The sequence below is a fragment of the Balaenoptera musculus genome, chromosome 16 (genome assembly GCF_009873245.2).
Source record: "Balaenoptera musculus isolate JJ_BM4_2016_0621 chromosome 16, mBalMus1.pri.v3, whole genome shotgun sequence".
In the NCBI taxonomy this organism is placed as follows: Eukaryota; Metazoa; Chordata; class Mammalia; order Artiodactyla; family Balaenopteridae; genus Balaenoptera; species Balaenoptera musculus.
The window spans coordinates 8993785-9010063 of NC_045800.1; the positions used below are offsets into that span (position 1 = coordinate 8993785).

A 16279-nucleotide genomic window follows, 5' to 3' on the forward strand; every position below is an offset into this window, starting at 1 on the left:
AAAACATGCAGTTATTTCTCAATTTAATTTAACATAATTCATTTTGGTAATATATTTTTTAATGCACATATATTCCCAATTTCTGTGATAATTCTCTAGCATGCTACTTATTAAACTCCAAGGAAATTATCTGCTATGTCTCTGTCTCCCTCTAAACTGTTTCCCACATGCTCTCAGAAGGATAGGACTCAAGTCCATGCTGTTCACTACTGCATCCTCCAGAGCCCAGCACAGACATTCGGTGAATCTAGAAAAATGAAATCTCATACAATTAATCAATAACATAAATGAGTAACAATTTTCCCCGAACTCTTATCTGTATGCTACAATGTAAGATAAAATATTAGGAATAACAGAAAACATATAAGGGTAGTAAACCTTTCTTCTGTTGAGACTATTATCACAACAAAAATCAACTGAGGGCCGTGTGTGTGTGTGTGTGTGTGTGTGTGTGTGTGTGTGTACACAGGCATGTGTACCAAACAGAAAGGAGGAGAGAAGAAATACATAAAACTATTCAACCGTTTACTTGAAAAAAGATCTAGACTAGGTAATTTTAGAAAATACACTTAGCTTCTTAATATGGGCAGTTAGGAGAGAGAGTGGGCAGAATGGAGAAAGAAAAGGGAAATTAGGAGAAGAGAGACAGTTGGGGTGCAGTGGTGAGGCTCACATGACATCCATAAGGACACCCCGTGGGCACACACACAATCACCAGTGAGCAAAAAGGTCACATTCTAATGAGCGGTAGAAAATCCATCACATCCTGTCCGACCTATGTAAAGTTCTAAAACACAGCATTCTAGTTATCTCTTCCTCATTTTTTTTAAGACTTGACTCTAAGCTGTGGGCGCTGCCTGGCTGTTTCCCACTCTCACTGAGCAACACCCCCATCTTGTGGCCTTGCTGGGCCGACACCACACTCCTCGGAAGCTATGTGTGATGCGCAAGTACCAGGTTTATGAAGTATAAATGAGATTAATCCTCGGGCTGGCTCTTGAGGCCAGCTGCTGGGCAGACAGGTTTCCACCTTTGGCCTAAACTCTCGTGGGAAGTACATTTAGGTCATAACCGAACCTAAGATCATCGTTCAAGAGTTTTACAAAGTGCTCTCCTACGCACGCCTAATAGCGCGACGCCTTTCTCACGCAGCTATACTTCCAGGCAAAGCCATTCCACATCTAGGATACCCACCTTGACATTTTCAAACGTTAATGGGCAGGTAGAAGAAGCTCTGATTCCCATTTTGTTCTCTGGTTTCCCTATATGAAGGCCCTCAGTATCACGATCTACCAAGAAGCAGGTAATTCCTTTGTATCCCTGAAATGAAGATTTAAAATGCTATAAACACTTTGACTGATAAGATCCCTTGTTTCCAGAGTTCAAAGTAAACAGAAAACGAAAAACAAACCTTAGGGACTTCCCTGGTGGTCCAGTGCTTAAGAATCCGCCTGTCAATGCAGGGGACACGGGTTCCAGCCCTGGTCTGGGAAGATCCCACATGCCGCAGAGCAACTAAGCCCATACACCACAACTACCGAGCCCGCGTTCTAGAGCCCGTAAGCTGCAACTACTGAAGCCCGCGCGCCTAGAGCCCATGCTCCACAACAAGAGAAGCCACCGCAATGAGAAGCCCACTCACCACAACAAAGAGTAGCCCCCGCTTGCTGCAACTAGAGAAAGCCCGCGCGCAGCGACAAAGACCCAGTGCAGCAAAAAAAACAAAAAACAAAACAAAACAGACTTTAGGAGTAAATACTAATGGACTCAGAATTGCAACATGTGTATTATGAAACAAGAAGGATGGGAGGGCATTAGGTTCAAAATCAAGAACCTTAATATTTATTTTACTCTTTCAGAAACCATTGTGGCTATTAAAATTATTAAGTGGGGGCTTCCCTGGTGGCGCAGTGGTTAAGAATCTGCCTGCCAATGCAGGGGACACGGGTTCGAGCCCTGGTCTGGGAAGATCCCACATGCCGTCGAGCAACTAAGCCCATGAGCCACAGCTACTGAGCCTGCGCGTCTGGAGCCTGTGCTCCGCAGTGGGAGAGGCCGCGACAGTGAGAGGCCCGCGCACTGCGATGAAGAGTGGCCCCCACTTGCCGCAACTAGAGAAAGCCCTCGCACAGAAACAAAGACCCAACACAGCCAAAAATAAATAAATAAATTAATTAATTTTTTAAAAAATTAAGTGACACTAAAGTATTACATGATGAATTCCACATTTTAAATTTAATTTTATTACATATTTTAGTTTTAAAATTTAATTCAATTAAATGCTACACTAGACAAAAAACACAAGATATCTTTATCATTTTGCTATATGTCTATTTTCCAATTGAATAAAACATTCTTAAAAATAAATGTACTATTAAATAGGTACTTAAATTCTTCATTATTAAATAGAAAATCTGAAATTCTACAAAATTTAAGATTAGCCTCCTATATAACAGATTAGGAGATTAATTAAATGGTCCTCCATGTAGCTAATGTTTATTAATGTTAATTGTAGTATTTATTTTAGGATATTAGTAAATCAGAGGATGAAAAGATGTCAGTTGTTTAATCTTTTCAGTACTGAGGAGAATGAAGAATTTAAGACTAAGTCCTAAAAAGGAAATGGAAGTAGGAAAAAGAAATGAAGAGATAAGATTAGGACGGAAATGGGGAGCAGCTTTGTTTTCAAACTTACAAGAGTAAGGTCTACATTTGCCATCACCACGAAGAGCCCGGCATCCTTGGCGTTGCTAATCCACATCTTTGACCCGTTGATGACATAATAATTTCCCTTTTTATCAGCTTTGGTCTTCAAAGCAAATGAATCGCTACCTGCTCCAGTCTCTGAAAGGCAGAAACTGCCCATCTACACATGCAAAGAAAAAAATGCCAAATTGATACCTATATTTATACTTCACATAACAAATACCCACTTATAGCAAAATAAACATTTGAAAATCAAACTTTTAGCTACTTCTAAAAGCCTGTACGTATCAAAATAGTAATGGTATTCTGACAGTATTATTTTCCAAACTATACCCCACTATTTGCCTAAGGCAGATTTAAAGACCTAAGCACACATATTCAATGTTAAGTTTAATTAAATTGGTTTTCATAATTACAGGAGAAAGACATCTCAATGTAAATGAAACTACCAACAAAGGTGTTAGACAATATAATTGGGACCAAAAAAGAAATAATTTTATTGTCCAATGATAATTCCCTAAATTTCCAAGTGGCAAATGAGAGGCAGAGTGTATTTTTCTAGTAGCATTAATTTATTGAGCATTGCTTGAGTTATTAATGGTGCTGTGTTGTGGTCCTGAATAGAAAAGCCAACACTGCGGCTGCTTTTCTCCTGAAAATATCCTATATTTAGAAAAGATCAGATCCATTTCAATAACTCATCTCAACTCACTTGTTCTGTAGCTAGCTTGGGCAAATAGATAGCCTTCTGTTCTTCTGTTCCGTATTTTCCAATTAGCCTGTTAATTACTGTGTTCTGGATGTCACATACCAGAGCCACAGATGCATCAACTTTGGCTAATTCCTCTATCACTAGGATAGAGGAAAAAAATGAAGCTCCTGTTCCTCCATATTTTGTGTCAATTTCAATACCCATCAACTAAAGGAAAAATAAGGAAACATAGATTAAGAAAGCTATTTTTATATGGGACAATTGCTTGCAAGAACAAGTTCAAAAATAATTTGTAACCACATCAGCTTAATTTTAAAATTCTGTATGTATATCTTAATTTGGTATGGCTCTTTCACTCTAAGTAACAAAAAAATCTATAACAGAAACTAAATATATTTGCAAAGGATAAAATTACATGCTAGAACTCATTTGTTTCCTTTTGCGATCTAAAAAACAAAAATAAGAGAGGTAAAATGTTTTGAAGGATACTGGAATGGAATAGTGAGAAAATATATAATTAGGAAACTGAAGAAAGCAGTGGAATATCTAGTTTCATTTAGCGTAATCTCTTCGAGTCAGCCCCCCACCTTGACTCTTTCATCCGAGATAATAAATGAATGACCATTCCTTTTGGGCCATTTTAGCAAGTCCAGATGGTTAGCAGACCACATGTGGTGGTGTTTCCTAGAACCACACTAGACAAGGCCCAGGTACCTGGTAAACATGGCCAAATACTGGGCAAGGCTTTCCAGTAGCTGCCTGACTGTTCAGTAACCAGTCCTAAGTCTGGAACATGAAACGTCCATAACACTCCGTTTTTAAGTGTCCTCATTTCAGAAAGAGAATGTGTGCACACGTAATTCAAGACCCAAAGCTGTGAACAGGTAAAAGGGCAATGCTTCTTTCTATCCTCTCCACTCTATAGAGTTACACGCGCTGCAGCCTGGGTGTGGCTGCTATACTCTAAGCTGATGGGAAACTTAGCTGATATGAAGTTAGAACCACATGGGGGAGGATAGAAAGGCTGAGAGAACCAGAAATGATGTTCTATGAGGAAGAATTCAAGGATTGGGGTGTGCCTGAAGACTGGGGCCAGCATGAGAATATCGGACTATCATATCTTTAACAGCTGTCAGAGACACTGCTTCTCTAAAAAGGTCACCAATTTCCCCTACACTGGAAATATTTGTCAGTTATTATGGCAGGTGACCTCTGTAGAAGTGGGACAACAGAAGCCAGGAGTCACACGAGGCCGAGAATAGCTGGTGCAGGATGTGCAACGCAGACCCTCCAGGGGGTACGACATCCAGGCAAGAGCAGCTGTGGAGGTGGCAGGCAACTCGTCGCTGCGTGTGACCCTGCCTGCGAGAACTGCCCCTCGGGAGAGTGTGGCTCAAGACCTCTCAGAGAAGCCTAGACGTTCTGCGAACAATGAAGATGAAATCTGGCTGAGAAGCGGACTCACAGATGCTCTTTGACCTACTGTGGCTCCACATAAGATTCCATCTTCCCAAGTCCCATTGCTAAAAGAAAGCTGGACAAATCACTACAATACATGGTATTAAAAAAAAAAAAAAAAAGCTGGTATCTTTTAAACAGTAAGAAATAAAACAGGGGGGCTTCCCTGGTGGTGCAGTGGTTAAGAATCCGCCTGCCAATGCAGGGGACACGGGTTCGAGCCCTGGTCTGGGAAGATCCCACATGCCACGGAGCAACTGAGCCCGTGAGCCACAACTACTGAGGCTGCGCTCCAGAGCCTGTGAGCCACAACTACTGAGCCCATGTGCCACAACTACTGAAGCCCGTGCTCCACAGCAAGAGAAGCCACCACAATGAGAAGCCTGCGCACCGCAACAAAGAGTAGCCCCCGCTCACCGCAACTAGAGAAAGCCGGCACGCAGCAATGAAGACGCAGCCAAAAATAAATAAATAAATAAATAAATAATTTAAAAAAGAAATAAAACAGTTACGTGGAAAAGGCTAATTTTCAAACAGGATAACAGGATAAGATTTAAGCCAATGGCTCTGAGTAGGAGCTACTAGTTCTGGGATAGCCTTGGTATTCCAAATACAAAATCTTCACACCTATAGAGAAGGGAGAGATGAAGAGTGCAGTGGTTCTGAAATGTTCTCCTTGGGGCTCCCATGCTGATAACCTCTCCCTTAGAAATCGGCTGCCCTGGTTAATGTGGAATTCAGATACCACCTCTTGCTCTTAAGTTTTCCACATACATAGGGATTCAGGTAGATGTTCTGGTACGAAGTTTAAAGTAGGGTTTCTTAACCTTGGCATTATTAAGCTGGATAATTCGGTCTTGGCAGGCTGTCCTGTGCACTGTGGGATCTTTAGCAGCATCTCCAGCCTCTATCTCACTAGATGCCAGCAGCACACCCACTTGTGAAAACCAGTGTCTCCAGACATTGCCAAATGTCCTTTGGGGGACAAAAATAGCCCCCGGTTGAATACCACTGGTCTAAAGAAATCACTCTTGCTTCTAGCCTTTTACTTAAAAAGCACAGTATTTCTAATTTAAAATGTTAATTCAATTAAAAATTTTTAACTAGGATCTCAATCTAAAAGAGATCTCAGATAATTCTGATTAGGAAATTATGCTATCATTACAATTCCTAAATTTAAAAGTATGCATACATTTTAACACTGGAAGGTATTTATGAAAGTCTGAAATTGGAAGAATCATTAATTATATACCCCTTGTTGAAATAATCCTCGTATTACTGATTTTTCCATTTTTGAATTTTCATCCATTTTTGAAACCAAAGGAGCAATTTGTTCCTGGGCAAATTTTTTAACTGTAGGAGAAAAAAAATACCGGTAAGTCTTTATTTTATTAATATGACATGTATCACTTTTTTCAAAATAATTTTTTAAAATTAACGTCAAAAATTCCATTCACAAACTTAGATGAACACCTCTGCCAATCATGTCACATGTCATGTGATCTCACATTGTAGGCCCAAGTCACGACCAGAGGAATACCGTGGGGAAACTGAGAAGCTCACTCACCTGTGCTCTTTATCATCATCTCCTCATCTGTAAATGTTTGCAGAGGGGCATAGGGTAGGCCCTTATTTGTTGTTTTGAGTCCAGCTTCTGACTGGGAAGATTTTAGGACATGAGGAGGATTTTTCCAGGAAGACAGGCAAATTGGGAAGTTTCTTCTTAGCTGTAGGAACAGTCCCCATTGAATAAGGAACACACACACAAAAGGGAAGAAAAGTACTGGAACATCAGTTTCTTTGGGAATAACTTTATAACCCATTCTTATAACTTCTTTCAGCAAAATAAGGGAGATTGGGACTTCCCTGGTGGTGCAGTGGTTAAGAATCCGCCTGTAATGCAGGGGACATGGGTTCGAGCCCTGGTCCGGGAAGATCCCACAGGCCGTGGAGCGACTGAGCCCATGCGCCACAACTACCGAGCCTGCGCTCTTCCCATGAGCCACAACTACTGAAGACCGCATGCCCTAGAGCTCATGCTCTGCAACAAGAGAAGCCACCGCAGTGAGAAGTCCGCACACTGCAGCAAGAACCCAACACAGCCAAAAATAAATAAATAAAATAAATTTATAAAAAATCATAATAATAAGGGAGATTAACCAGGCACATTAAGATTCACCGCCTTGTAACCAAAATCGCAAATTGGTTTGTTAACATATATCTCCTTTATCTGGCAATGAGCTGTTCTGAATAAACACATTTCCCAGATAATTAACTTCTACCTTCAAGGAAACAGAACTTTCGAGGTGGAACTCATTCTTAAAATGTCACATTTCTCTAACTTCTTGGATAAGGAAACCAGACTTCTAAGAGTACTGACTGGCCACTGTGAAGAGAATTCTCTCGTGGGGCAGGAATGAGTGAGGGCAGAGGGGCAACTGAGGGAGCAGAGCGCCCCAGCCCACCCTGCCTGGCTGCAAGCAGCTGTGCTTGTTTGGTTTCCATGGCCAGTTTTGTTTTTTCAGCTTCTCATTAGTAAGAGAGCATACGGGTTAAGAAGAAAATGGGCTCTGGAGCCTGAAAGAACTAGTTTCAGTCTGATACTTACTATGTGACCTTGGGCAAGTGGTTTTTAAACTCTCAGTTAAAATCTCTCAGTCTTAGTTTCCTTCCCTGTAAAACGTGGATAATAACCTTTTGGAAAGTTTTGTAAGGATTAATGAAGCAATCCACAACAAGGGTTTAGTGTGGTACCCACCTTACAGTAAGAGCTCAGCAAACGGTAATGACTAATTCTACTCTGATCCCTAAGAATATCGTAGTGATGGTCATAACAGAAGGAGTCATGGTTGTAACTTAGTTAAACTGCAAGGCTAGCTCTTCCTGTCATTAGTGTGTCCCCCTGTTGCAGGGCCCCAAATCCTTCAAGTCAGCAAAGGATTTGCTACAATTTTGTTGAAAAAAGAGACCATCCAATTTCGAATGCTTGTTATACCTTCCCAATATTATTCTGTAGAATTCTAGTACAGGGGAAACAAATGAGGAATTAGTCTTTCCCTGAACATAAAACAAAACAAAAACATGCCAAGTGAAAGAAGCCAGCCACAAAAGATCATATATTATATGAGTCAATTTATAAGAAATTTCCGGAACAGGCAAATCCATAGAGACACAAAGTAGAGTGGTGGTTGCCTGGGGCTCAGGGTAAGAATGACAAGGGACTGCAAAAGGGCACAATGATCTTTTTGGGGTGATGGAAATGTTCCAAAACTGGATTGTGGTGATGGTTGCACAGCTCTGTATATTTACTGAAAATCATTGTATTATACTCTTAAAAACAGTGAATTATATTGCTCTGTAAATTATGTATCAATAAAGCTGTTTAAAAAACTAGTGTTTTCCTTTCATTCACCAAAAAAAAACCCAGAATACACTGAGCATCTGTCAAATGCCTAAGAGTACATGTAGGGATGAAGTTCACCAGCTTCTGAGAAGCTTAGGATCTAGTTAGGACAAGACACAGTTCATGGAACAGGCAAGAAACAAAGCCAAGCTTTGCAGATTAAAGCAAATGTAGTAATATGCTGCAATATATTTTCTCAATAGTTCTGAGTGTACGCTGAAAAGCTTATTGATAAAAAGAGAAAAAAAGAAGCAAGAGTCACCATATTTGAAACCATTGTTAATCTCTCCTACATATCAGTCAATCTTTGCAGGTCTGTGCCTTAGATATATCCTGCTTTGGATTCACCTGGGAAAAAGGAACACTGGCCAGTCAGAAAAAAAAAAGTGTCTGTCTCAATTTTTCTAGCTAATTTTGTTTTGAGAATAAGGAGACAGATAATTCAGGGCAAAGTTGCATGGAACATTTTTTTCTCATTAAAAGACAGAGCTGGGACACGAAAACTTTGGACTAGTTAAAAGGAAGCGGGGGGGACTTCCCTGGAGGTGCAGTGGATGAGACTCCGTGCTCTAAATGCCAGGGGCCTGGGTTCGATCCCTGGTCAGGGAACTAGATCCCACATGCCTGCCACAACTAAGGAGCCCACCTGCCGCAACTAAGATCCTGTGCAACCAAAATAAATAAATAAATATTAAAAAAAAAAGGAAGGGGGAGACATGAGATACTGTCCTCTTCCTGATGAAACAGATGACATGAATGAAAAAGCAGGGTAAGGAGAAGCGAGGTAAGAAATGCAAGTGTGAAGGGGCCTAGGTGAGGGGGCGTGCAGGGGAGTGGTGCCAAGTAGCAGAGGGAGAGAGTGATCAGTAGCAGCAAGCACAAAGAGAAGAAGAATGCGAGAACGGATGCAACTAAGTGTGGGTGCGATTTTGCTCAATGGCTGGATGGGGCCCTCAATACGTATCCAAATGAATGAAAGAATGGGCCAGGCCATCTTCTCCACAAAATGCTCATGAAACTTGCCTATTACATTTCAAAAGCTGCAATACATTGCGCACATTTCTTATTTCTAGGGGAGATTTACTTCCCTAAACTCACTACAGAATTCGTTGTGTCTCTTTGTCAATATATCCCCTTTCTACCGAAGTTTATCTTTAGCAGAATGCCCAGCACTGAGAAACAAGCCAGTGGGTCTCACTACACCCATTTTTCCCTGCTGACACAATTGTGACCCCCTTAGTCTCAATATTGCTACTGACAAAGTAGATGACTGTTCAACACATAGCAATTACTTTAGACATAAGAGAAGCAAATGTACTTTAAAAAGTGGTATACAAGTGAAGGGGGAGATTATTGAAGATACTTATCATAAAATACAGTGGCTATATATGCTAAGTGAATGGAATCCATTTTTAACCGAAGCATTGAAAGATAACACCTATCCTTTTTGGCAGAAAAAAAATTTCCTTTTAACATGACAGTTTCTAATAAAGGAGATGTTTCCTTGCCTTGCCTTTAACCGCTCAGCCCAAGGTTTCCACGATGATTTTCAACTGTCCCCTGCCCTTCAGTGTTGACCTCAGCCTCTGCAGATTTGGTGCCCACTCCATCAAAATGATTTTCCACAGTTATAAGCCATTGTACCACATCATCACATTTTTTTGTATAGAGCAGCAATTGCTACTTGAATGGAATAATGGTTATTTATGCCTTGCCAAATACTTTTCGAAGCTTGAGTCTGATCTGTTTCCTACTCAACTGCCTAGAGTTCTGTTGCACTTAGAAGTCCTGATGATCAAATCTGGGGTCTGCAGACTCCTCAAGGCAGGACAACAAAGTCCACGAACTTGGATGGGGGAAAAACTATATTTTATTTCACGAACCTCTAACTGAAATGTAGCATTCCCTTTGATTATGAATGTAGGCAAAAAGTCACAGTAGTACTGAGTTATCTGTGACTGTCACCAAAAGAAGTTACAGATCTTTTTATATCAAATAACAGTTGAAATATTGTTGGTGCTCATCACTACTGCAAAATTATAGTAGTTATTCAAACTGCTGTCAGGTCTTATTTAAGAAGCACATAGTCCTATATCGCAATGTAAAATATTTTTATCACTTTTATTGTAACTGATTTCCTTTGTGATCCTATATATTTAACTTTATGCATTTTAAAACATTTTGAGAAAAGGTCTATAAACTCGACTACACTGCTGTCTACTTTCCACAGATGGCACAAAAAAAGGTTAAGAACAACTGACTGCTGAGCGTCCTGGTGAAACTTTTGCTAAACTCATTGAGTGAATCACAATCCTTCTCCATTACGTTCCAGCTGACAAAGTACTGTCCGAAACATCCTTAAAGTGCTTCAAGTCAAGAAGCTTCCGCATGTCTGAATGGTAAAAAGAAGACACAGGAGAGGTGCTGCGATCAACTGCGAAGACCCACCTCGGCTTTTCCAAAGGACAAGTTCTGATATAACAAGAGGGCTTAACCTTAAACCCCGATAGTCATTGGTTCCCACCACATGTGCCCTCCTGGCTCTCCTCACTGCATGTGTGCATGAATGTGTATTCTTTTTTTCATATTTTGATGCCATTCTAGTACCAGAGTTCACAGGGTTCATTCTAGCCAGATTTTCTTATGGTAACTTCTGACAGTGAGAAAGCTGGCTATGACTCATGATCTAGGATGAATTTGCTTATTCAAACCTAGTCCACACATAAAATCGTCTCAGAACTGCTACACACCACTGTGAGAATCAAATTAATCAGAGTGCTTGTGTCCAGTTCTGTCTTTAGCCTCATGGCTCCCAGTCAAAACATTGTTTCTGAAAGTTCTTTCTCCCTGTATCTCAGCGTGGTTGTGTGATTCACTTGTAATGATTCTGGGACCAATTCCAACATTCGAGAGGCTTCCCCACACCAACAAGCGGTTTTCCAGCGCCAGCTGAGTGTCCTACTATTCAACTCAATTCTGACACTATCTACCTGTGAAAGCAGCTCTTTTGCCCCATTCCTGTCCCCCTCTAACCTTCAAAAACCTAAATACAGGAATGAGAGCACTAGTCAATTTAACCAAACTCCTGGCTTGTGCTCTCCTGAATGCATACCATGCCTTGCCTAACCTGCTGATTCTTTCCTAGAAAGAATAACTAGCTCTCTACCCCCAACATCCCCCATAGCAATCCTGCAGGCAGATCACTGGGCAAGATAACATGTGAAGAGAACCAGACAGCCTGCATACAATGGAGAATGATGCAGAATCCAACCTCCTGCCTCAATGATTCACTGAGATTCTTCCCCCTTTTTTCCCTTTAAAAACTGTCATGGCTGAGCAGAATCTTCAGAGCTGGTCTCGGGACATGAGCCCACCTTTTCCCCAGATTCCAGCTTTTCTGACTAAAGCATCTTTCCTTTCTTCTGACACTTGCCTCTCAATTATTGGCTTTTAAGTGGCGAGCAGCCGAACCCGAGTTCAGTAACAGATTTTAGCACCCAACGTGGGGCTGCGCTCTTGGGGCGTCTAGTTGCTTCTGGCAATCCTGAGTTGGAGCTGCCAGCTGCAGTGACTTGCAGGGTTGACCTCAGTGAACCTGCTGCTCCTGGCTAGCCAGCCCTGAGAGGGGATTCTCAAGTAAGTTCCAGCAGCTGCTGGAAGGAACTATTCATGCCAGGGATTCTCCCTGCCTCTCCCCGCCCCTGCTTGGCCAGCTGCCAATTTTCACTTTCGGTCAGTGGAAATGGAAATGTGCACTTGGATGAGCTTATAAGCTCTGGGAGCAGTAAGTAAAGACTGGACTTGGTTTTCTCTGCCTGTTAAGAGAATAAAGTTTTCTTGGATAGCTGCTTTTGATAACAGATTGTGTGAGTTTCTTTGCCTTAAGTGATCTGTATTTGCTTTGACATCTTTTACAGACTTCTCAAATATCTACTTAAAGATCCTTTGCCCTCCAGCTAACTTGGGAGGGGCCTTTCAGAGGGGCCTTGAGGCATTTCAGAGAGAACTATTTAATAGTTATCATTTGGTATGTTAAATTACATGGAGAGCATTATCACATGAGTGATAAAACTATTTAGAATATACTGTATGGATAAATGCTATTATACAGACATTCTAAAAATTATATAAAATTTCTGAAATCTGTATATGTCCTGGTATAATATTATAATTCTAGTTGTTATCTTAAAATGTCGTATGTCACAGCAACTTGGTTAAGCTTCTTTGTCAAAAACACTGTAATCAGATCTTTAACCTTGCCTTTTTAAGTCCCTTATCATTCAAAGACACTTAAACTGATGCTTTGCAAAACTGCTTCATCTTCAAGAAGATTCATAGAAAGGACTTTTTGACAAGTACGGGTTTTTGATAACTTTTAAGTCATACTGCTGAACTGGGTAAGATATTCAAAAAGTCTAATGGAAACTCTGATTTCATAAAACTGTTAACAAAAAAGGATTAGTTACATAAACTTTGAGTAAACTGATATGGTTATAATTTTTTGGTTTTGTCTGAAATACTACTGCTTTTTAATCTGTATTTTTCCAGATATAAGGAAACCTTTCCCTTAAGCTCATTATGACCTTACCAGCAATTTGGTTAACTTATCCATTTGTAAGCAGAATGGAAACATTTACTTTTTCTCTCTGTCTGATCCCTCCAGAGACTGGAAACTCTTAGGTCCCAGCAGCTTTATCAGGGAAATTAGGAAGGCCCACCCTCCTTTACAGGTGCAAAATCTCAAGGTATCTTGGGAACCTCAGAAAGCGAGGAATTCATCACAATCTGTAAGGCAAACCTATGCCCCTAGTTGGTGACACCTGGAGACCACAGTGTCAGATCAGACAGGTTAAGGGCTCAGCCCCCCGACGGCCCACACTCCACATCCCCACACACCAACTGCAAGCCCAGGTTATCACCTGGGCTTCAGACCCACTAGCTATACATGGGAAGTCCCCAGTCCACCTCCTTGGGTTCATTTGATTTGCTAAAGCAGCTCTAGAGAATTTAGAAGAGCATTTTACTTATGGGATTACTGGTTTATTATAAAAGGATACTACTCAGGAACAGCCAGATTGTAAGCAGATAGTGTAGGGGGTCCCCAGAGAGAGAGAACCAGGCATGGCTTTCTTGACATAAGAAGCCACTTTTGGCCTAAGCCATTTTGTGATCTAAGCTTGGCCACAATGCTTGCACTAAAACATGTCTCAGTAACTAATGATCTTAAGGAAAGTGAGTGAATGTAGGAAAAAAGGAAAAGAAGTCAAGAATCCATAGATCTGTGATAAAATAGTCCCAAGGTCCTCTTCAAGGGATATACATAACAAACTGACACGTATCTTTGAGTTCTGCAGGAACTAAGGGCCCCATCCAAGAAGAGGATGATGTTGACCTTTTCTGACCCTTCAGTCAACTAAAGCTTGGACTCTATCAACCTTTGCCCCAATTCTATGCTAATTCTCCTCTGCTCCAGCCTCCTCATGAATATGCAGGTACCCTTAACATAAAACTTCCCCAATTTTGCTGTTGGGAAAGATCTCCTTACTTAGCAGCAAATAATAAATCCTTCTTCCCTGATCTTTGGCTTGGTTGTGAGAAATGGAATATTTCCTGCCATATCAGTAAACAAAGATATCAGTCATCAGCGCCTGCAGCCCTCCAAGTGAGCTGGTGAGCCCTGAGGGAACTCAGGAAAAAAGATACCTGCCACCTAGCAGTCATCAGACTGCAGCCACTCCTACGGTGAGCCCTGAGGAGACTCAGGATGTGAAATACAGGATACTGGTCCCAGCTAGCTGAGGTGCATATCAAAGGAATGATTTCAGTGAGCCCAGACTCTTGCAATCTTCCCATACAGTCCACAATTGTGTCTTCTGGCTCGACACCCACGAAGAGGTGAACACAGTTTTTCGGGTAACAGGATAAAGAGATGTATAGGGCGCAAGTATATGGGGACAGGTATCAGAGCTTCCATGCTCTTTCCAAGAGAACCACACTCACAGCACCTCAATGTACTCACCAACTGGGAAACTCAGAACCCTGTCCTTTTGGATTTCTATGGGGGTTTCACGTGACCCTGATTCAACCTCTAGCCCTCTTTCCTCCCAGGAGGTTGAGTGGGACTGAAAGTTCCAACTCTCCAAGCCTGTGGTTCATTCCCCTGGCAACCAGCCCCCATTCTTGGGTGTTCCCAAGTCGCCTCATTAACATAAACTCTGGAGTGGTTGAAAGGAGCTTGTTTTGAATAACAAGACACCCATTTAACCTTTATGGCTCTGAAGTGATTTCAGGAACTGAGGACAAGAGACCAAACATTATAACAAAAGATGCTCCCATTGCTCTTGTTACCTAAGAATCCCAAAGTTTTGGGAGCTGTGAGCCAGGAACCGTGGAGAAAGACCAAAACATACATTTATTGTTACAGAGAAAAAACCACAGGTCCAAAATGGCATCAACTTGTGCTAAAGTGCAAGATATCAAACCTAGATTAATACGTGACCTAACTGCAGTTTTGGCCTTCCCCGGAAGTATAATCTTAATCAACCAATTGGAATTTTTGGTCAGTACCAATGAGACTGTCTGTCACTTGGGCCCTCTCCATCCCCCTCACCAAGAGGAAGCAGCAGCAATGTACCTGATAAAAGAAAAAAAACACCTGGGTGCACACCTTCTCCCAGATGTCCTGACCCCAAACAGCCCTTTCTTTTCTTTTGCCCAACCCTCCTGTTTATATAAAATCCTTCCATTTTGAACAGCTCTTAAGAATGACCTTCTAGGGAATTCCCTGGTGGCGCAGTGGTTGAGAGTCTGCCTACCAATGCAGGGACACGGGTTCGAGCCCTGGTCTGGGAAGATCCCACATGCCGCGGAGAGACTAAGCCCGTGAGCCACAACTACTGAGCCTGCACGTCTGGAGCCTGTGCTCTGCAACAGGAGAGGCCGCGACGGTGAGAGGCCCCTGCTCGCCGCAACTGGAGAAAGCCCTCGCACAGCAACGAAGACCCAACACAGCCAAAAATAAAATATAAAATAAATAAATAAATTTTATATATATATATATATATATATATATTAAGCACAAAAAGTAATTTGCAAAAGGATTTATTCAGGGAGACAGCATTTATGTACACTTTAAAAACACACCAAATGCTAGTATATATTCTCATTGATACACAGATATAGTCTAAAAACATAAACAGGAAGCATACACATCAGCCTCAGGAGTGTCGTTATGTTGATTTCTCTTGTGTTAGGATTCCCACTCACCTTGTGTGAACCTCACAGGAGTTGAGGTATGTTCAGTAAGTCAAGATTGAGTCATGGCAGAAAATGTGGAGTCCCAACGTCTTAGTGTGATAAATTAAGAGTGTTGAGGAATTTGTCTGGTAAAGCCTGAGGAAAGACATCACTGAAACAGAAGGAGCAACTGCTGGAGACAAGACCCCTTGGGCACCGTGACCATGACACCTACTGGCCGACTCCTTAGAAAGAACACTGAGATGACTTGAAGGCTCTTGGTTGGAGGACCCGACTCCTCGCTGCTGGGCTGTTGCAGATGGACGCTGCCAGAAGGCCCTGCTGGATAAGGCGACTTTGCCTCCATGCTTGTCTCCACACCCGCTGCTGGACCAGGACTGCCACTCATGCTGAGACATCTCCTTTCGGACTTCTCCTGGGAGGGCTTGTTATCCCCTTGCCTAGTTTCCCTACTTGACTAACTCGTGTGTGTGCTAATTGTGTGCAATAAACTGAGTGAGATCAGCTACCTTTGTCTGATCTCCGGTCCTGTGATCCAAACTGGCCTCACTGCTGGGCCCCGGTTACAAGTTACTTCTGTGGAGAGGGTGGAAGTGCAGGGTTTATGTCAGAATTGTTTTATTTCTTAAAAAAAAAAAGACAGCAAAAGCACGTTGTGTGGAAATGGGTGCCAGTTATATTATTTCCCACACTTACCTGTGTTATGAGAAATATTTAATAATAAAAATTTTGATGTTAAGATG

General features: G+C 41.6%; 1 protein-coding gene across 1 annotated transcript in view; it reads right to left on the reverse strand.

The window, feature by feature from the left end:
- ACADSB (acyl-CoA dehydrogenase short/branched chain) overlaps positions 1-16279 on the reverse strand; it is a 38237-nt gene that overhangs the window by 10469 nt on the left and 11489 nt on the right. Inside the window, exons 2-6 of the mRNA XM_036827912.1 lie at positions 6444-6603; positions 6129-6229; positions 3419-3625; positions 2696-2866; positions 1195-1320 (exon numbers count right to left, since the gene is read on the reverse strand). Coding sequence (XP_036683807.1) covers positions 1195-1320; positions 2696-2866; positions 3419-3625; positions 6129-6229; positions 6444-6603 — 765 coding nt within the window. The remainder of the gene's footprint in view (positions 1-1194; positions 1321-2695; positions 2867-3418; positions 3626-6128; positions 6230-6443; positions 6604-16279) is intronic.